The sequence below is a fragment of the Mastacembelus armatus genome, chromosome 24, assembly GCF_900324485.2.
Source record: "Mastacembelus armatus chromosome 24, fMasArm1.2, whole genome shotgun sequence".
NCBI lineage: Eukaryota > Metazoa > Chordata > Actinopteri > Synbranchiformes > Mastacembelidae > Mastacembelus > Mastacembelus armatus.
This window is the reverse complement of record NC_046656.1, coordinates 5574754-5597384: the sequence shown is the minus strand read 5'-3', so window position 1 is coordinate 5597384 and position 22631 is coordinate 5574754. Positions and strand designations below refer to the sequence as shown.

The 22631-nt window shown below is 38.7% G+C and overlaps 1 protein-coding gene across 1 annotated transcript in view; it reads left to right on the top strand.

The window, feature by feature from the left end:
- cnih3 (cornichon family AMPA receptor auxiliary protein 3) overlaps positions 1 to 21685 on the top strand; it is a 78706-nt gene extending 57021 nt beyond the window's left edge. The window contains exons 4-6 of the mRNA XM_026318821.1: positions 6793 to 6905; positions 11901 to 12044; positions 21658 to 21685. Of these exons, the coding sequence (XP_026174606.1) occupies positions 6793 to 6905; positions 11901 to 12044; positions 21658 to 21685 (285 nt within the window). The remainder of the gene's footprint in view (positions 1 to 6792; positions 6906 to 11900; positions 12045 to 21657) is intronic.
- The last annotated feature ends 946 nt before the right edge of the window (positions 21686 to 22631 follow it).

The following is a 22631-nucleotide window of genomic DNA, read 5'->3' as shown; positions in this document are numbered from 1 at the left end:
TTTTGAACTTTTGTGAAATGAGAAAAAAGTTCAGTGAATCTGCAACCAAATATGAACTTTATCCATAGATAAAATGATTAAGACAGATCATATATATTAAATCATGCTTAATCATGTTAAAGGCTAAAGATCTAGAAAATTACCACTAATCTCACGAAACACACACAATGACAAAATTCAACCATCAAATATAGTTTCTGTGAATCACAGTACAGTGCAAATTTTACATACTGGCCTTATTAATGGGATTTTAAACACACTATAAAAAACTTAATATAATGTGTCATGCAACCAGACTGGACTGAACCTGCAGGACAAGGTTCCTTTACTCTCTAGCTGTAAGGCTTTTGGGTTTTATCTGAGGCACTCAGTCCCTGTTATAGAAACTGACACTGGTTGATTAAATGACAAGCCTTGGCTTCTACACATTCGGACTATGGGAACATTACAGCCAGAATATTTCATTCCCTTTTTTAGCACTGTTCTCGTCTTTTCTCACTGTGTATATCATATATTATTCATACTTCATTTAAACAAAAATACTGGAATTTGTAGGGTGCACAGGTGGTGCGGCAAAATTTCAATCATTCTTTTTGTGGATTTTAATCTTGCCGTTGCAGCTAGCTTAGGCTCAGTGACTGCACGCAACACTTAGATGTCCTAACTTCAGCAGCACAAGTCACACCAAACTAAACTCTTAATAGATAATTCCTAAATGTACTGAAGTTCAAATTGCAATAATCTACATTACTTATTAATGAAAAAAGCAGTGACATTCCTGTAACAGAGCAAACACAGCCAGAAAAAAAAGTGAGGGCTGCAACCTCAGGCTCACATTTTTACCATTTGCTTACATATTGACACCATTAAAACTGTGCTGAATTAGCTATTAGCGCTTGCTGTTTACAATATGAACTGTAACTTTTCTGAAGTTATAATGAGCATCTTTTTTCTTTTTTCTAAGCAGAAATCTGAATGTTGATTCCCCAATGGATAGGAAATAATATCCCCAGAAAATGTCACACTGAATCTATGTGTATCATATCCGTGTGAGTTATGACTCCAATGAAGGAGCATGATTTTCTGATGTACCTCTACGCATCACCATAATACTTGCTGTTACTGTGTGTCAGGGGACGCTGGGGTGAAATATAGATTCCCACATGAACGAAGCCTTGTCATTATCGTTGTCAGGGCCTGTCTGAATTCTGTCCCAGTAATACGCATCTCACAACAGAGTGCTGAAATAAAAAGCAGGAGGACAGCAGTGTCAGAGCTGAACCTGGGGGAGAAACATACATCCAGTTTGTTAGTAACAGCAATGACGCAAGAGTACCAACGTTTAGGTATAGCTCAGTGAAATTACATAATGATTGTCACTAATTTCAACACAGCTGTTCATACAAGTGGGTCCAACTGCTCAGCAGACCTTGACTGAGTAGTCTGTGGTCAAGCCATTACAATTTCAGTGCAAATAGGGTTTTCTGCTTTCTAATAGCAATGGAAATGGCGGAAAGGTGTTTGGTACAGTATATCTATTTCCCAGACTGTACAAAAAAAAACAGTGGGTTAAGTAGATTTTTTTTATATAATAAGCACACTAGGAGTGAGTGTGAGTGTGTGAGGTTGTCTGTCTTTGTGTGTCTATATGTGGCCCTGCGACAGACTGGTGACCTGTCCAGGGTGTACCCCTGCCTTCCACCCGAGAGAGAGCTGGGATAGGCTCCAGCAGATCCCCGTGACCCTGAACCAGGAAAAAGCGGGTATAGAAGATGGATGGATGGATGGAATAAGCACACTAGAAAACATGGGATAACCCACAGTACAGGGTTAGGATGCAGAGGTAACCCCAGCTAGGATGAAAGTGCATCGGTATGTACAAATTGGTGTCCACAAATCTGCAGATATCATGTCAAATAAATGCAGCAGTTTTTCCAAAAATAATCTGTTTTACATTAAATTCCAAAAATGGACCTATGCAGAAGATAAAGTTCATTGGCTACATTGGTTATGTTATTAATTTTTGCTATAAATGATTAAATTAATAAATGATTGTATGCAATCACAATATCTTGCATATTCCAGCAAGGAAACATGTTTTCATATTAAATGCCTATTACATTGGTGTAGTTTATTTTAATAAGGTCACATGGGGACATGAGGCAACTTTAATCACATTTTCTTGTTCACATCAGTTTTGTGGTATTGTCACTAAAATTTTATGCACTTCTTAATGTTGCGTGATTACTGCAGTAATAGGTTTGGACTTCCATGAGAGTGCTGTCAGCCAACATGCATTAAGGGTTTGAACAAGTGGGGCACCGAATCCAGAGAACATAAAGCTCAGTGTTACTATTTGTTTTTAATGAGCTAGTGTGTGGGGATAGGCAACTGTATGTGTGTGTTCTCTTGCATGTACTGTATTTCATGTCTGCTGCACCTGCATGTGCACAGTATGTCTGTGTGCTGTATATGTGAAAGCAAATAAATATATTTGGGTTTTGTCTTAGCAGCAATATTTTGGTCACCTGCTGTTGAAGAGCCATTCAACATGTTTTTCTGTTATTGGGAGGCATGTAGCCATCTAAATAATGGAACACTGCTCCATTATGGCAGCGTAGTACACAGTAATGAATAGAGCCAGACAGGCCAGAATGGTAACATAATGTGTCACCTTGTGCTTTAAGTGGTTTTCTTTGTGAGCTACATTAACTAGAGTGGTGAAAAAATGTTGCAGATTAGTAAGTATATATAATGTGATCTGAAATGGACATGTACAATCCTGATTTATCTGGCGCTTTTGAATGCCCTATACGTCTACATCCACAAGTTGGCATAGTTTCACAAGAAAATACCATCCAACCATTCATTTTCTATACTGGAACATCCAGAGTCACAGGGGGCTGGAGGAAATTGGGCGAATGAACAAATCACCAGCCTATCACAGGACTGACACACAGAGACAGATAAACTCATATTCACACCTACAGGTAATTTAAGGTGCTTTCAGACTGGAAAAACTTTTTCATAGTCCTTAGAACTGTTGGAGGATGTTCCCCTTTTTGTGTCTGTGCCACGGGAACTACAGTAGTTCTTAGAACTCTATGTTAGGAGATCACAAGTGATGTACATTTACATTGATTTGTGAAACACAGCCAATGCCAATGCTCTTGGTGGATCAAAGAGAGACATGAACATGTCACAGGCATTGCTGAATGTCAAGCACAAGTGACGTCACTATAGCAACCATCAGCCAGCTTATGTTACTTCAACATTCCTTCTGGCAGTGTATATCCTAACAGAAAAAAAGTAGTACTAGTTTTTGGGTCCATTCCTACTGGTGACTTGTCCAGAGTGTACCTCTGCCTTTCACCCAAAGAGAGCTGGGATAGGCTCCAGCAGATCCCTGTGATCACCCACAGAAAACCCACAAAGATATGGGGAAAACAGGCAAACTCTACACAGAAAGGCTCAGGGATCGAATGGGTTTTGGACCTTCTTGCTGTGAGGTGACAGTGCAAACCACTGACACGCTGCCCAGAAAACATCATATTGTGAATATCACACCTGTTATTGCCTACATAGTCATCCAGCAAAGATGGCACAACATCTAAAACTATCATTCATTTAGAGTAATGTTTCTAAATGTCTTGAAATTGTCCTGTTGCCATCATAATTACCACAAAACAGCATGGCAGACATCTTGCCATTTCATCTTGCTGCTATATAACCAAACAAACTGTACTTAAATATGTAAATGTGTAAATTATTGATCTGCAAGCAGCATGCCATGTTTACATTTCCTACATCTATTATAAATATATTTCCTAGTTTATTAGTATTAGTTGGTGCTGCAGTGTCCTTAATTGTGCCATTGCTATAGATTGTCACATGTTTTATCTGCACTGCATGGACTCATTCAGTTTATGTCACATTTTTATTTTTAAGGCTCTTAGTTAACTGTGAGTCAGCTCAGCTATTAGATATGTTCAAGGATTGTTTCGTTGTCTTTATGTAGCACCATGGTTCCTGGAGGAACATTGTTTTGTTTAATTATGTACTATGTTTACTATACATAGCTGACATGACAAAACCTAGTTCACTTGACTTACTGTTGATTTTATGTCTATTATCATTATTATTATTATTATTATTATTTATAACAACCTGGCCTTTCTGTGTGGAGTTTGCATGTTCTCCCTGTGCTTGTGTGGGTTTTCTCCAGGTACTCTGGTTTCCTCCCACAGTCCAAAAACATGCATGTCAGGTTGACTGGTGACTCTAAATTGCCCATAGGAGTGAGTGTGAGTGTGTGAGGTTGTTTGTCTCTATGTGACCCTGTGATGGACTGGTGACCTGTCCAGGGTGGACCCCTGCCTTTCACCCAAAGAGTGCTGGGATAGGCTCCAGCAGATCCCTGTGATCCTGGTTAGGAATAAGCAGGTATAGAAAATGGATGGATGGATTATTATTAATAATAATCATACTTACCTTTTGTTTTGGTGTAGAGCAGAAAGGTTGCTTTTGGACCAGAGGAACCCTGTTATAGTCTTTTGGAGGAAGTTTCCTCCCATTTTTTCTGTCTGCACCACAGGAACTGAGAACTATAGCTATTAAAACTCTGTTTTAGCTTTAGTAGTAGCTAACTTTTTTAGCTCCTACTCCAGAATAGGTAGCTACTTTTTCAGTGCAATAGAAACCATGCGTGACTTGTTTACATTGACTCGTCAAACTTAATGCGCTACGGGAAACTGCCATCTTTAAAAGGTCATTTTCATAGCGTAAACAGCTTTTGGTATGAAAAAACTCAGACAAGCTCACAAACTCACCACCATCAAAAAAAAAATGGCCCTTATGATCTGTAGTTGTCGGGTCCGTTCCTCAAGGGGGTAGTTCCTAGAACTCAGTACTAATCAGCTGAAAGAAACTAAAACACTGCAGAACTGAGGAGGACTTAGAGTATCTGTTCACTAACAATTCATTTGTTAGTTAGAGTGACACCTGTTATTTTAAAAAATATTAATTACTGCATTTTTAATGATAAGAAGCGTTTGTGATCACAACATTGTGTCATCTTTTTTCTCATGGCACAATTCTTGCCCAGATTTCTTGTATCTCCCTTTTGTCTTGATTTAAACACTTCAAAAGTGTCTTTTTCCAATAATGCATGCTTCTCTTTAAAGGTGTAGTTTTTATAGTGATAAGAACTTCAAATAAAAGGGGGGACTAAAGCAACACAAAAACAAAATATACATATGCTCAGTCCTAGTTTCACTGCATCACAATGTGTACAACATCTCCAGGCACTTCTGTCAAGGGTGTACTAACTATTGCATAAGTAAATTTGTTCTTCACAACCAGAATGCCAAATCATCTCATTTACAGATGATTGCTTGCATTAAAAGGACAACATAGATAGTGCTTCATTTGTGACATAAAGTGACATAATCTGACTAGTCTGTGTAAATTGAGAGATGGCTGACCGGAGTGACCAGCAATGTACTACATGACCATGGGTAATGAGAAAAATAATTCCCATAAGCCCTCAGTGTACAGGCTTCTAACTCTGAATTTATCTCCAGTTCTATAACAATTTTTAAAGTCATTATGCTCCCTGTTTTATGACCTGAAACTTTACTGTTTTGGTTCAGCCTCACAGCTCTCATCAACTTTGTTTACAGAAGCAGCAAGACAGTTTCAGCAAAAATACTCTGACACTGTAGATTGCCTGTCCTGCACTGAGCAGCAGACAGACAGAGGCAGCAACTAACCGGTCAGCACAGTGGAGACAGATGCAACAACAGATCTATAAGGACAGGGAAAACTGGACATTTGACAGGTGGACACAAGAAGAACTGAGGTTTCTCTGGGTGCTGGATGTATAAATATGCAACTCTTTGCTAAGTTTGGTGTAAAAACTTTAAATGGTAAATAATATAAATAATGTTTGTAGGCCATTAGCCATTGTATTGTAAGCGTATGGGCATACCAGACTAGGCTGCAGTGACTAATTAAGCAATTTGGGTACCTTTTGATGTTGGTTTTCAGACTGCAAATGATTTAAATCTAAACCTACTACAGCATCTTGTGTAACCCAGCTAAACTGAGTGCAACTGGATGGAATTCAAACTTTTTGTGATGAATCATTATAGAACTGTACAAATATAAGCTTTCAGCTTTTTATTTTGGAGAACAAAAGCATAGTTTGTTGTGTGAGGGGGAAGGAGGGGCTGGTGTCAAGAGAACTCTCTCACACATATTCTCATCTTCACTGTTCACCAGGAGGTGGTCTTGCTTTCTGCTTTCAGAGGGCCAAGCCCTCCAGTTATTATGTTAATGATGGAGCCCTGCCATCAGTGTTTGCTGCCCATTATGGAGCTAAGCTCTTCATAATCTAGCTGGGGGTATTTAGCCATTTGGAATGCATGCAGCTAGACAGATTTGCGGTGGCTTAATGTAAGATAGACTAGATTTGAATGCTAATGATGATGCCTGGTGTGTTATCTTACACCTGTGAGCATAAAATGATAATGTGGCATCTGCTAACCAACTACTTTACAAGTTACTTTACTTTCATATCATTCTGGTCCATTTACTGTGTGGAGTTCAATTCAAGCAATATCTGAATTTAGTAACACTGATCATCTGCACTGCGTTCAAGAGGCAGAGAGATGAGGTTGAGTGTTGACATTTAGCTTGCTGTCAGTAATTTAAGTCTGAATAATCAAGTGTGCTTTGTTCCACTCTGAATCATCTTTCTCTTACTCCTGCCTCTGACTCCTTCTCCTCTAGTTGGTGCTGCCAGAGTACTCCATCCATGGCCTCTTCTGCATCATGTTCCTGTGTGCCCAGGAGTGGCTGACTGTGGGCCTTAATATCCCCCTGCTCTTCTACAACACATGGAGGTAACTATCCCAACATTGGATTGGCTGTGTGTGTGCGTGTGCTTTGTATTAGTCTAATTGTGGGCCCTGAAAGCTGCTCACGCACTTACAGTGAGGACTCAGCCTCCACCATGGAAATCGTTGAATTTTAATGTGACAACTTGATCTAAGGTTAGGGTGACATTAGGGTTGTCTCTAAATGAACATTATTATTTTTTGTTCAGTTCTTCTCCTGACCTTTTTTGACATCACAATGTACTACCTCAACCACTTACATGTTTAATTGCAACTTGCAGATGTGTAACAATAGTTTCCAAGGAAAACCACCAGTGTTCTGAAGGAAATGTATAATTAAAAGTAAGCACGTCAGTGATGAAAACATCCTGAGCCCCTGAAAGGCAGATTCTGAAAAATGGGTCACCACCAGTGACTGATCTTCAGATTTCTTTTGTAGATCTTTATTTGTCTGTTTTTGGCTTTGTTGCTGTTCTTGGTTGTGAGGTGGATGTAGACCACTGGCGGCCTGATTGGTCTAAGCTCATGTGCTCAGCTGGTTGAAGCTACAGACTGAGAAGAGAGAAGAGCCAATGAGAGAAAAACATCTTGCTGTCTCATTAATTGGAGACTCTGCCAGATGCCCACTGGCTACAGATGCTGCTTCCTGCACAGCTAAGATGAGAAGACAAGAAGGGGAAGAGAGAGAAAGCGAGAGATGGGGGAGGGTGGACGATGAAGGATGGAGTAACGGGAGGCAGGGAAAATGAGTGAGTAATAGGAGAGAGATCTAATATTGACAAGGTGAATCAGAGGAGAGTGAGAGAGGGAGGCACAGAGATATTAATGGGTGAACTAAATAAACAGAGCTCATAGATAAATGCAGAAATATTACAGCCACATGTGTGGTCTGGTGTGTATGTGGGTGCTTGACATTTCCACTTGAGTCATTGAAAAATGACATTTGAAAATGTGTTTTTCTAAGAAATTACCTCTTGGTTGCTCCGGAAACTATGAAGCATGCGCGCAGGAGAAGGGAGGTGAAGTTGCACATCATGTGCAATGAAAAGGTCAGATTTTTGCCACTGATCTAAAAACAACAAGCTAGTCATTGTTCTTTCACCTGCTTTCTTACAGTCATAACTTGGAAAACACACGATACACATACTACTAGATTAAACACAACAGGATACTATTATTTTAGATGTCCATCTCATATAAATATATTAAAAATCGCAGAAATCCCTCTTTTTAAGAAGGGGGACCGGAGGGTGCGCTCCAACTATAAGGGGATCACACTCCTCAGCCTCCCTGGGAAGGTCTATGTGCTGGAGAGGAGAATCCGGCTGATCGTAGAACCATCAAGGAACAATGCAGTTTTTGTCCTGGTCGTGGAACACTGGAACAGCTCTATATCCTCTCCAGGGTGATTGAGGGTTCATTGGAGTTTGCCCAACCAGTTCACATGTGCTTTGTGGACTTGGAGAAGGCATTCGACCATGTCCCTTGTGACCTGTGGGAGGTGCTCTGGGAGTATGGGCTATCCAGTCTCTGAACAACCAGAGCAGGAGCTTGGTTTGCATTGCCGGCAGTAAGTCAGACCTGTTCCCAGTGCATGTCGGACTCTGGCAGGGCTGCCCTTTGTCACCGGTTCTGTTCATTATTTATATGGACAGAATTTCTAGGCGCAGCCAGGGGCCGGAGGGAGTCCAGTTCGAGGACCACAGGATCTCATCTCTGCTTTTTTGTGAAGCAGATGGGATGAGAATCAGCACCTCCAGGTCCAAGGCCATGGTTCTCAACCGGAAAAAGGTAGTTTGCCATCTCCAAGTCAAGGGAGAGATCCTACCTCAGGTGGAGAAGTTTAAGTATTGGGATCTTGTTCACAAGTGAGGGAAGGACGGAACGTGAGATTGACAGACGGATCGGAGCATCAGCAACAGCAATGCGGTCAATGTACCCGTTCGTTGTGGTGAAGGAGCTGAGCTGAAAGGCACGGCTCTCGATTTACTGGTCAATCTCCGTTCCTACTCTCACCTATGGTCATGAGCTTTGGGTCATGACTGAAAGGACAAGGTCTCGGATACAAGCGGTTGAAATTAGCTTCCTTTGCAGGGATAGGGTGAGGAGCTCGGTCATCCAGGAGGAGCTCAGAGTAGAGCCGCTGCTCCTCCACATTGAGAGGAGCCAGCTGATGTGGCTCGGGCATCTGTTTCAGATGCCTCGTGGGCGCCTCCCTGGGGGTGGTGTTCCGGGCATGTCCCACCGGGAGGAGGCCCCGGGGAAGACCCAGGACACGCTGGAGGGATTATGTCTCTCGGCTGGCCTGGGAACGCCGCAGTGTCCTCCCGGAAGAGCTGGAGGAATTGTCCAGGGAAAGGGAAGTCGGGGCATCCCTGCTTAGACTACTGCTCCCACGACCCGGAGCGGAAGAAGACGGATGGATGGATGGATCACAGAAATCTTTATCACTGAAGAACCTGGCTGAGAATCATCACATTTTTACATTTTCTTCGGAATCAAAACACTCTGATGATAGTTTACAGAAACTCCTAATAGTTAATTCTGCTCATATATAACTACACTTTTGTCTGACGGCAGAGCATCAGATCTCATCTTTCAGTTACATGGCTAACACAAGCAATTGTTTAGTAAGTACAGTGTATGTCCAAGTAGATGTTTCAGTTGCAGTGCTTGGTCACTGGGATGCCCTAACCTAAGTAACCTCTGTCCTCAGTGGTCTGTGTGAGTGCTTACTTTGGTGTACAGGCCAACCCTTACACCACTTTAGTTAAAAGTGGCTCCAAGTGTGACACAGCAGCAACGTGCAGACAGATGATGTGCCTGGCCTCATTAGAGAACTCTTAATTACATAAACTCTGCAATAGTAGAACTGACTGGTCCATTTATGGATGACATTTCCTTATTTACTAAAAAAATGTTCTGCCAGACTAAATTCTCTTACAATATGCAAATGTGGGGTAGTGATAGGAAATTCCAAGAAAGGCTGGCTATATAATACTACAGTTTCTTAAACTGTTTCTGAATCCTTTTCAAAGTGTGTCTGTGTGTGGGTGTGTCTGTTTTATTTAACACAAAATTTTGTGAGCCTCTGACTTAAAACAATAAGGGTGTGTGTCAAATTATGTTTTTTTCTTGTTCTGTCTGTTACCTTTACTCAGGGGATACACTTGTGTCACTGGTAGTTTATTATTATCAACATTTTATAAGCTAATTAAATGTAGTAGATTGTTAACTATTAACTAACCACATCATCAGTTGTTTGTGCATGTATCTTTTGTAGCATTACATGGGAATTATAATCAGTGAATCACATTAAACCCCTGTATCACACTCAAAATACACCAGGATGCATTTTCAAGTGCATTATCAAATTTTTTAGACTTGCATGACCCATTGACCAGCAGAAAAGTCTAGAGAATGTAATGTACGCATTAGTCAATGTACATTGTAATTAATTTTACAGCCATGAGCAACCATTCTACATGAATCAACATGCAGCATGTACCTCCATGAGCCATCTTTGAACCTGCATTATGACAGACCACAACATATGCATCATGATAGAAGCTTCTGGGTTGGACTTCATTACCCATAAAATGCAGCAAAACATATTCTGAATGTTAAAAAGAGTGAAATTCTTTGTGTGACTAAATGACTGTAAAGTAACTGGAAGCTATCATAATGCAACTGGTCTGTTAAATTAAATACAGTAATCCATGAAATTCTCTTCATTTGTATCAGCTCTGGGGTCCATTAAAGGCAAATTTCACTCTAAAAAACAAGATATGATGTCTTTCTATATCAGAACATGAACCGCTCTCTCTCTCTCAGAGCAACAGAGCAGTTGCAATTTCCACTTTATGACTTCCCAGAGTGACTCGGAGTACTGTGTATTGCCCTGCTAAAATAAGCCTCAGTGGAATGGAAAAGCTCCAGGAAACATCGGACAATTTCCCAACCCCACTCTGCTATTAATCACTGTCAGGTTTATTGCCTGGGTGACACTGCACATCTTCATTTTACATTGCTTCAACATTTAGAGCTGTTTGTGTATACAGATATTGATTATGCAAACAGCCTAGCAATATGACATACAGATGCTGTGATAGCTGACTACATTTACAAACTCAGAATCAACCCCAGCCCTGATACAACTCTTTACAACAACATAAGAGACCTGGGTGAAGGAATGTTTGAATATCTGTTTAAATATTTAGTCATACTTCATGTGTTTGGGAACTTTATCAATTTTTATCACAAGATAAAGCAAACCAATTGCTCCCCACCTGGAATCTTTCCCAAGGATTGTGTAATTCCTTGTCAAGCTTTCAGTTGACACACATGTAGTTTGCAGTGCTAACAGGAGGCATATGACTTGAAGTTCATAGCAAATTTTGAGACATGCCCTTTATTTCAAACAACTGACTAAAGATAAATGTGGGATCACAAAAATGACTCTGATGACACAACTTGCTGCTGAGTAATAAAATAACATTTTCGGAATAGACTTTTCTAATTTATCTGTAATTACACAGCAAACTGTTGTGTGTTCTTAGGCTTGGAAATGTGTCCTAAACTACTGTTTGTAGTTTGCATGCTAACATTTGCTGTTAATGCTGTTAAGGCAGAAAAAAGTCTCATTTTTACATTTGTGGTCCGGTATTTATGGTTTTCAAAGGACCAAAAAATCCCACCACCCTCGAAACAACCCATTACTTCCTTTTTATAGCCCAATAAATACAAATCCAAAGATTGACCAACCAGGGAAAGGGGTTCATCAAATGATCAATTAGCAATATTAGAAAACATATTCAACTACTTTTTCACCCACGTCTGCTGCATGATGGTGTCCCCCCCTAACTCATCATACCATCTCTTTCCATACAATTTCCTTCCTCATTTCCTCCAATCGTCTCCCCTGCCTCCCCCTTCACCCCTCTCCCCTGGGGTCTGGAACGGGTCAACTACCCGTGGTGTGGTCTTTGCCCTCTGTGGTAGGTACTTCCATTCCCCAACGGACACTAAGGAGCTTCTCTACGACCCGGCATCCGTGATGAACGGCGACACACTCAAGTTCTGCCTGAAAGAGGCCTGGTGCAAGCTGTCTTTCTTCGTCCTCTCCTTCTTCTACTATCTCTACTGGTGAGCACAGGGCAGACGATGTGGGAAGATAATTGGATTACATGTTAAGAGATTACAGCTAGAATACAAAAAATAGGAAATTCAAGCTACTTAAAAAAAAAAATCATTATACTGCTTCTTGACTGGTAATGGTGAAAATATGAAACTAGGAAGATGTGAAAACTAACACAGTTTGAAGATTTAACGTTTGGTCCTTCCTCTGTTTCTATAGCCTGGTTTGAGTTCACAGCTCTGATGAAGAAAAGTGCAAATCACTGAATAAAGTAACTGTTTCTCTGACAGTCACATGCAATTTCCTTCGCACACTGTAGGTTTGGTAGGCTAGTTTATTTAACTAAGGCATGTGACGTTAAGAGAATCTGATTCTTTAGTTCATTGACAAGCACTGCCATAATGCTTAGGTGGATGAAACTTCTATGCATTATATGTTTTCCTGCTTATAAAAGCAATTATTTCACAGATAGTATTTTAAATCACCTGAATGAAATGAATGAAAGTTGATTTTCACTTCTATCACATTTTGTACTAAAAATTCTGTTGTCTGTATTAATGCACACAATATTCCTGTCCATGTCTAATAATGCTGTTATTAATCACTCCGGATTCTTGTTCCATGTGTCATGTGCGTGCTGCAGTGTGTGGAACCTGGAAATATCCCTCTAATAGGTCTTATCAATGGAAACACTTAAAGGTACAATCCTTGTATTTTTTTACTTTTTTCTTGGATAATAAGTTGCAAAACAATCGCATTGATCTCAAGAAAAATTGTCTATATGGCCACCACAGAGTTTATAGATGCAGCTGATCTGCATAAAGGCAGAGGTTGCCTTCAATTATTAAAATGCCATATGTGACTGTTGTGGCTATATGATTTTTAGATTTAATGTCAGTTTGGAAATTTGGTGAAGCCTTTCTGGCAGCCAGACATGGAAGTATTAGAGCAAAAGAGGATTTCTGATGACTGATGACTCCACAAGTCAAAAAGGATTGCAACTTTAACATGAAGTTGTTCTTGTATGTGTGTGTTAATGCTGTGATTAAACATTTAACACATGTTGCAATGTCGCAATGTCACAGGCAAACATGTTCTTAATATGTTTATCACAGCAATACCACACAGGTAGAAAAGCAACATCATGAGCACTGATAGTGAGCGTTGGCCTTATTCTACAGCACCAAATATTCTTTTGTGCTTTTGATTTAACAACATCTTTACAGCTGAACTCCTAGTTAACTTCTAGAAATAGGTTATATACTCTAAAATCAGCATGCTCCAGGGAAATGAGGTGCTGTATGTAGTTAATGTATTTATTCTTTCAGATGTTAAGAATATGAGTAAGAAAATGAATGAAAAACCTAGTTTCCCTGGCAAAAGCATGTTGTTTTTATGGCTTCTGTAATACAAATATTATAATAATATGATTATAAATAATACCATCATAACAATATGATATAATACAAAACATTAAGTACACTCCCTCCTGGCATGATATAGTGGAAATATTCAAAAGAAACCAGAAAAGGAGGCATTTGATTGATGCTTGTATTACAACCATTTCCATACCAGTGCTTACATCAATTTGTAGATGAAGTGAAGTCACAAGCTATAGGTTCAACAAACAATAAACTATGAAATCGTTTAAAGGATCATTGCAGTGGTTTTGCATGTTTAGCCCATATACTATAATGTATGTGTGTGTATATATTTTAATTTTCTACAACAAATCTTCAGAGAATACATATTCTTCACTTGCACATTAACAAACTGTAAAGACCACTGTGGACAATGGTTGACATTAACATATGTGATACATGGGCTAAGAGATGAAAAACAGCCTGTATCATTAAACCTTACTATCATAAACATGAAAGAAGACACCAAGAAGAGTATAACTTCATCATAAGCTTGATAGTCACACCCTGGCTGTAAGATTAGGTGGTGCTCACCAGAGATATAATAGTAGTAATCACTGTTTTCATTCTATTTTATTCTGAGAAACTGCACCCTGGATAGTGTATTTTGGTCGTGTCTTGGGCACTGGTGTCTCTAGCTATAAAGCAAGCATTCATCCTGAATTTAAATCATTTTGCTTCTCATCTCACTTCATGCTGTACTGCTTTAGCTCATGTTGGACTGATCTGCTATATTTGACACCACTGACGGCAGGAGCAGCAGAGGTATTTCTCTACAAAGCAGGGTGATGGTCCATTCATTTTCAATTCAAGACAATTTGTTCTTTGGACATTAATCACATTGTGACTTTTACACCAACTGCATACTAGAGCAGCAACAACTAATCAATAAAATTGATCAAATCCATTATTAAAGTACTTGTTTGTTGCAATCCTACTGCATAAACTGGGACTTGGCCATGATCTCATTTTCTGTGTTAAGCAATTTACCTTTGATATTGCATGAATGAGCTTCCATATTGCTGTCAGAAGAGTGTTCATGTTCACTGGGAATTTCTCTTTGTCAAAGCAAATGGACAGGCAGTTACCAAGTGCAGTCTGACGAGGTGCTCCTAACAGAAAAATGGACCAATATAGCACCACCTGAACCAGGAGGCTTCTTTCTAAAATGAACCTCAAATGAACAAAATTTCACAGGTTAAAGTTCTGCAGTTTTTTTGGCAATTACAGTAAAATTTTAAATACACCACCTGTGAAACACTGTACTGTAATCTATTTAACTTTCTGGTTTAACTTTAACATGGCATATTTACCACAGTTAAATGTTAAAAACATGCATTTTTTTATGATTTTATAATTCATAAAATCCTTAAATGGGTGGTTTTACAATAGATAAATAGGGATTAAACTAGGATTAAACTGGGATAACATAGGATTTTACTAACAAACTGTTTTCACCTAATATCTGCAACATTGTAGAAAGTTAAAATGTTACCATAATGCATAGAAATGATGGCCCAAGCTGCTGCATATTGTACAAGAATTTGAATTGAAAATGAAGCAGCCTGAAACCGACTCCATGGGGCCTTGGTCTTCCCAAAACTAAAAACACTCCAGCACCACTCGCCTGCATCTGTGTCCTAAAGATCCTTCACACTGTCACAATAAATATTTAAATATTACTTTCACACATATACACACACACACACACAGATACATACAGGCACAACATCCAATGTATGCACATAATGAAATTGTACACACTCTCACAGACATGAATGAACATACATCCTCCATCTGACTGCTCACCTCTGCACCTGGGTGATGGGTGATTTAAAATCCTTTTTGGTTGCTCATTGGAGCTTAGCAGCTGCAGATGATCCACTGGAATTACTCTATAACCCTTGATTTTGTCCATCTGGACACAGCAGGGGGAGGGAAGCCAAGGCTCAAATGGCACTGAGCAGATATATATTTCTGAAATAGCTTCATTAGTACATTAGTACAATGTCAGTATACTGTACCTATTAAATTAAAAAACAATATACTTTAGGGCTGCAACACCTAAATGATATTACCAATAAAATTCAATTATTAAAACACTTAGAAACGAATGTATTTATTGATTAGTTGGATGTAGTGATGTGGCTGTTTGTGGTGACACATGGTGACACTCGAGCAGTCGCAGAGAGGAAAATGGCAGAAGCGGAGAAAAGTAAAAGTCACGTTTTCCACAATTAAGCTATTTTTATACGGTTATGTGACTAGTAGTGGAGACTTTTTCTGTTACGTGATCAGCTAGTCATCCAATGTTTTCTACTAGGGTTGTGGTTAATGTGCCACTCACTTTTGCTTTAAATGTGAAATTCTAGTAGACAAGTGTTTTTTTAATGTAATAATATTTGAGATCTGTTTGTTTTTTTAAATTACATTTGTAGAAAACTTGTTTAAGGTTCATATTTGATAATAGGACTACTATACTCTGTATTCTTTTGTAAAATTTTATTCATTGAAAACATAATCAACCCAATTTTACACAATATTAAAATAGTTGTTGCAGCCCTAAAATACCTTCTATTCTTGCTTGGTCTCCAGATGAGATCTGTGCCCTTCAGAAAGCAACCCATGATCTTTGACCGTCACCTTCCAACCCTTCTCCTCCTCCTGTCCTTTCTATCACAGGGATGCTGTTTGGAATGTGATACACTCCAGTAAGAATACTCCTGCCCTGCAAGATAAATACAGGCTTTTTTCTATTCTCAACCTTTCCCTGTGGTCTAAAAACACAGGTCCTTTACATGTTTGTGTGATATCCTGCTGAAAATTTTCAGGTATTTTAAGGTATTATTTAGGTCTTCTAATCTTTTTGTCATATGTATCTGTTCCTCCCCATGTTCCTTGCATGAAAATGCATCTCACACACACGTCAGTAGACCCACACAGATATTCTAGGTTAACCTCGGCTCATTAACTAAGATGGTAAAAACTAATAGAACATGAAATAAGCAACATCTGTGTCTAAAGAAGAGTGATGCATATAAAATGTTTTGAGCAGGCAGGGGGCGGATTCACCATAAACTATGACATCAAATCTTAATATAGGGAACATATACAGAAACACCATGTACTTGTTACATTAGCTCTATATGTGAGGTTGAAACCTACCAAAAGCCAAATTGAAACTTAGTAGTTACCATACTCTCTGCAAGACTCCACTGAAGATGGTGTGTGTTTGTAGTTTAACAAGACCAACAGAGCAAGGCCTCTTTCAGTAGCTGGAATTATCCTGCTACTTTCATGGTGATAATTTTGGCTTATGAGCTGAATGGCTCTGAATAGGAACCTCCAGTATTTTAGGTTATTCTTTAATCCATATTATGGTGCCTGTTTCATTTTCAGACTGTAGCTACAAGTTGTGAGGAATTATTAGATTGCTGCTCATAACTGTGTTTCTAAATGATATATATATATATATACATATATATATATATATATATATATATATATGATGCATATTATTTTTTCTATTACTTATAAAATGAAATCTGTGCCTACACTTTACCATTAAGTTTCAAATAAATTACAGTAAAGTGTAGCATTTAGATCTATGAGCTCTGTCACTTCATAACTGAACAGTAAGTAATTCTTTATAGTTCTTTATAGTTGTCCTAAAATCAATTAAGCCACACGTTAAGTTACAGGAAGCACGTAAACATGGATGCTATACTGTATTGATGCACTATTTTTTATATGTATAAAAAATGTTAAGCAATATGATGCACCAGAACACAGGAACAATACTGTTAATTACTACATTTTGCTCTCATTAGCCTGTCAGAGCAGCATTAATAAGACATGTATTCTATTAACAACCAGAGTCATTAGATAGAGTAAAATATTAATAGCACTTCACAATGAACAGCAATCAGGAAACTATCGCCAGATGACCAAAATTTCTTGTCAACTAAAAAAACTACATAAAATAATAGCTAACCTCACAGTGTAAAGTCCAATGAAAAGTTGAAAGGAAGAGCATTTGTCATCCTGTGTGTTTCACCTGGCACATTACACGCACAACTAGGATGCACTCTAATTGCTGGCATAATAACTGGATGTTACCTCATTAACACACAATGTATCTGGCACTAATTCACATTTGCTCTACTGTTCTCGACACTTAACCGGACCTTTGACACATTTATTGTATAATATTTTTTTAATATTGATGCAGACTTAAGTCAGATTATTCCTCTTTGATGCAGAATTTCATATAACAAGTCAAATTTTATCATATTTTATCATATAAAGTCTAACTAGGCTGCAATTTAAAAAGCTACAAGTCAATCTACAAACTCTACAACTCAAACTCTTGAGCTCCCTTCCTTCTTCTCTACTACTCTCTGCATCACATTTTCTTGCCATCTCTCTCTCTGTCCATAGGCATTCATGAGTCAACATGGTGAACTTGCCACTTTCTCACAAGCAGAGACTAACCGAGGTGTTAGGAGGCCTCTGGGATGAACACAAAACATTTGGAATCATTAGTTACTGTCAGAGAGGTGCTGATCTGTTCTTGTCAAGTCACAGCTCAGTGAGACAAGTGTTGGATGCTCAATCTGTGATTTTTGCTGTTGTTTCATGCAGTCTTTCATTATCCTGCTTTTTTTTTTTCAGGTAAAACATCTCTGAAAAATTAGACTTTAGTCAAATAATCATAAAGTATGTTGACCACAGTGGGACTGAAGCTCATCTATGTCAGTGGTTTACATGAAGAAAAAAAAACTTTACTGTGGTGAACTCATTTTCCAGTGATGTGTGTTTTACAGCTTGTTTGTGTACATGCTCATGGCATTACATGATGCTCATCAGCTTTTGCTTTTTATGTTGCAATCAGTGGCAATGTTTTCATAGCTGCTGCTTTTAGGAAATTAAAAAAAAGGCACAAACATGCCAGGAAGGATTATTGTTTTTGCATTTTTAGGTCATGGTAAAAGCCTAAAAATGTAAAACTATGATATTTAATGTGGAAAGAAAATGTTTATAGGAACAAAAACAGTGACTCGTTGTAGCAATTTGTGATTTATTGTACGTAAGTACAGTATATTAACAAATGTTTTAGTCATAATGTTGACTTCTATTCTTTTTGAAGTCCAAGCTATTTATCTATTCTAGTCCCAGATAATAAAAAAAAATCTTTTAATGCCTTTGGAATTATCTGCCTGTAAAGGTTCACCAATGTAAAAACTGAAACATGGAGTACACTATCTGGCTGAGTGTAACAGTAGTTTAATCAATCATTACTCTTGTATAATGCTGCTTTATTTTGAGGGTACCTTAAGGGTACTTTCCATTGCTCGCTTTGTAAAACAGGCTGTAGCATACATGGCCACAATATGTTTGGGGTTCCCTGATATCTCTGCTGTTCGTGTTTGCAACACCACACCTAAAGCAAGGCTATGTAATTTTGGATTAACTGTACCTTTTAACACACAGCTCAGAATTTAAAAAGTGTTTGTATTGGTGGAGTCATGTCACTGTATGCACCAAAATTCAATCCTATGCTAAGATTCCAAATTACTAACACTTGCAACCCATAAATTGATTTACAAGTGGTACAGAGCTCTTAGAAGTATATACAGTACAGTATAGCGTGCAAGGGTGGAGTCTGATGTAATCAGTGAAATGTCAAAAATAGAACATTATCTTTAATTGTATTTTTTCTGCTAATGGCAGTCTGAACACAGCCATACTCCTAAACAGACAGCAGATGGGCACATGGTTCTGCTTGCGCTACACTGGGTATCTGCGTAGGCATGAGCAGTCAGTGTGGACTGTCATTTGTGTTGGGAACAGATGTTTCATGTGAGCTCTTGCAGACATGGCCAGATGATGAAATTCACACTGACACATATACAGGGTTGCAGAAAAAATTAATTTAGGCATGACAGCAGTTCAAAAGAGAAGATTCATAAACTCAGCAAATTGATTTTGTGTCAGTTTCATGGCAGTATGTATCTTAAGCTTGTTAATATTAGCAAACATAACATTAGTTACTTCTTGTACTGCTAACAAGCAGGTAAGGCTCAAGCAGGAAAACTGACTACATATGAATTTAATGCTCAGTTTAACAAAGGAAATATGTGGTAGTTTTTCAAAACTTTACACATGGACAAAATTGTTAGTCCCCTTCCATTAAAGAAAAAAAACCCCACAATAAAAATTTACTGAAAATAAACTAATGAAAATCAGACATTGCTTTTGAATTGTGCTCCAACAGAAACATTAAAAAAAGCAAACTAATAAAACTGGCCTGTACAAAAATGATGGTACCCTTAACTTAATATTTTGTTGCACAACCTTTTGAGACTATCACTGCAATGATGTGATTTCTTTAACTTTCTATGAGACTTATGCACCTGTTAACAGGTATTTTGGCCCACTCCTCATGACCAAGCTGCTCCAGCTGTCTCAGGTTTGAAGGGTGCCTTCTCCAGACTGCATGTTCCAGCTCTTTCCACAGATGTTCAATAGGATTTAGATCAGGGCATATAGAAGGCCACCTCAGAATAGTTTTCAGAATGTTTTGTTCTTAGCCATTCTTGGGTGTTTTTAGCTGTTGTTTTGGGTCATCATCCTGTTGGAGGACCCATGACCAAGCTTTCTGACACTGGTCAGCACATTTCACTCCAGAATACCTTGATAGTCTTGAGATTTCATTGTAGCCTGCACAAATTCAAGACACCCTGTGCCAGATGCAGCAAAGCAGCCCCAGAACATAACTGAGCCTCTTCCATGTTTAGTAGGTACAGTGTTCTTTTCTTTGTATGCTTCATTTTTGCATCTGTGAACATACAGCTGATGTGACTTGCCTAAATGCTCCAGATTTGTCTCATCTGTCCAAAGAACATTCTCTCAGAAGCTTTTGGCAAATTCCAGTCTCCCTTCTTTATGATTTGCTTTCAACAGTGGAGTCCTCCTTGGTCGTCTTCCATTAACCCCACTTTGGCTCAAACAGTGATAGATGGTGCAATCTGATGCTAATGTATCTTGACCTTGTAGTTCACCTCTAATCTCTTTGGGATTTGTTCTGGGCTATTTGGTTACCATTCGTATTATCCATTGCTTCAATTTGTTATCAGTTTTCCTCTTGTCGTCCAGGGAGGTTGGCTAAAGTCCCATGGACCTTAAGCTTCTAAATAATATGTGCAACTGTAGTCTCAGGAACATCAAGCTGCTTGGAGATGGTCTTATAGCCTTTACCTTTGACATGCTTGTCTATAATGTTCTTTCTAATCTCCTGAGACAACTCTCTCCTCAGCTTTCTGTGGTCTATGTTCAGTGTGATACACACCATGATACCAAGCAGCACAGTGACTACTTTTCACCTTTTAAATAGGCAGACTGACTGATTACAAGTTTGAAGACACTTGTGATGCTAATGACAGGACACACTTTAGTTTAACATGTCCCTATGGTCAAATTATTTTCAGTCTTTTCTAGGGGTACCATCATTTTTGTTCAGGCCTGTTACATTAGTTGTTTTTTTTTATTCTTCTGTTGAACCACAATTCAAAAGCAATGTCTGATTTTTATTAGATAATTTTTTTATTTATTATTACTTTTGTCAGTTTCAAGTTATTTCAGTGACCATTGTGGGTTTTTCTTAATTTAATGGAAGGGTACCAACAACTTTGTCCACGTGTGTACATTGTCTTGCTTTAACCTGTTGGTTATTACTGCTGCTGTAATGCTAACACTTCTATATGGACCCATAGCAGGATGAATGATGAGGCAATATACTATAGGCACAGTACCAGCCCATCTCAGAGGAAGAAACATAATTCAGCTTTGAGAAAACCAAGAGGATGCATGACACAGCATTAGTCTGACAAACTCAAATTATGACAGTAATGTATCAAGAGGACACCACAGAGAAAAGTTTGCTGTCACAAACCAAGATAATTAAGTCATCTTCTGAGCTTCCTACTTTCAAGTACACAAACAAACAGACTCCCCATTAAATCTGCGAGCAGTTGAGACAGCAGTATTGAATAAAATCTTTGAACACACACGTACACAACACTCAAATGCTTCTGTAGAAGGGGTCATTATAATCATTTGAATTATTATGTAAATGTTGCTTTGTCACCTTCTGCCTTGACTCACTTGCTGTTTCCTGTTTCTTCTTCTTGTGTTTCAGTATGATCTACTCCTTGGTTACCTCATAACAACTGCAGTGCAACGGAAAAGATTCTGGACACACAGACTGCTGTTGGGTCAGTCTAGAAATGAATGACAGGAAACTAAAAAGTAAACACAACAACCATTTAATTTGCTGTGAAGGCAAAGAACTTGCCAGGGTTGAGGCATTTTTTGTGCTTTGCTCCCTAAAGAAAGGACCTTTTATTCTCAACTGTATATAAAAACTAAAGACTAAATCTGCTGTTTACAGTTTGGTCATAGCGAGACGTGAGTTAATCACTGCCTGCCCAACATTTGTACTGCGCACACACAAGCGCATACACACACACACACACACACACACTCACGTAGACATCCACTGCCTCCTTTGGAGTGCTAGCATACTTGCTGTACAGTACCGATAGCCCAGAGACAAAGAGCACAGTAGCATTTGCACAGTTTGTCTCAGGCACAGCATGGTGAAGCACTGTCCAGCCCAGCACCACTCAGTGACCCTCAGTCATTCCAGTTTAACGTCTCACCAACCGTAGCTTCACTGGTGAGTCAGACACATGGCATAACTGGATGAGTGGATGGATGGATCACACTGTACAGGAACAACAACAAGCTCTGGAGGCAGCACCAGAACACAGAATTCTCTTTAATTTCTCCCAGGATGGCACATACAGTCCACGGCTTGTGGATTTTTCTTTCTAACATTACGTGATTGGCTTTTGTGATGTTTTGTGGAGCATTTCAGTGTACTCTTTAACAAAAGGCATTTCTAATTGATCTACTGCAAATGCCTTCTTAGTGTTGTCCTAGTGTGTCGTTCTATTGTAGGAAACTTTTCTAAAATGTAAGTTAAAAAAATTGAAATCTATAAAAGCTTTTATAGTAGAGGAGCACACATTCTTTGCACAAATAGCATCTTTGATCTTGCACAATATTTGCAATATTTGGCTATATATGAGAGATACTTTATGATAGTCT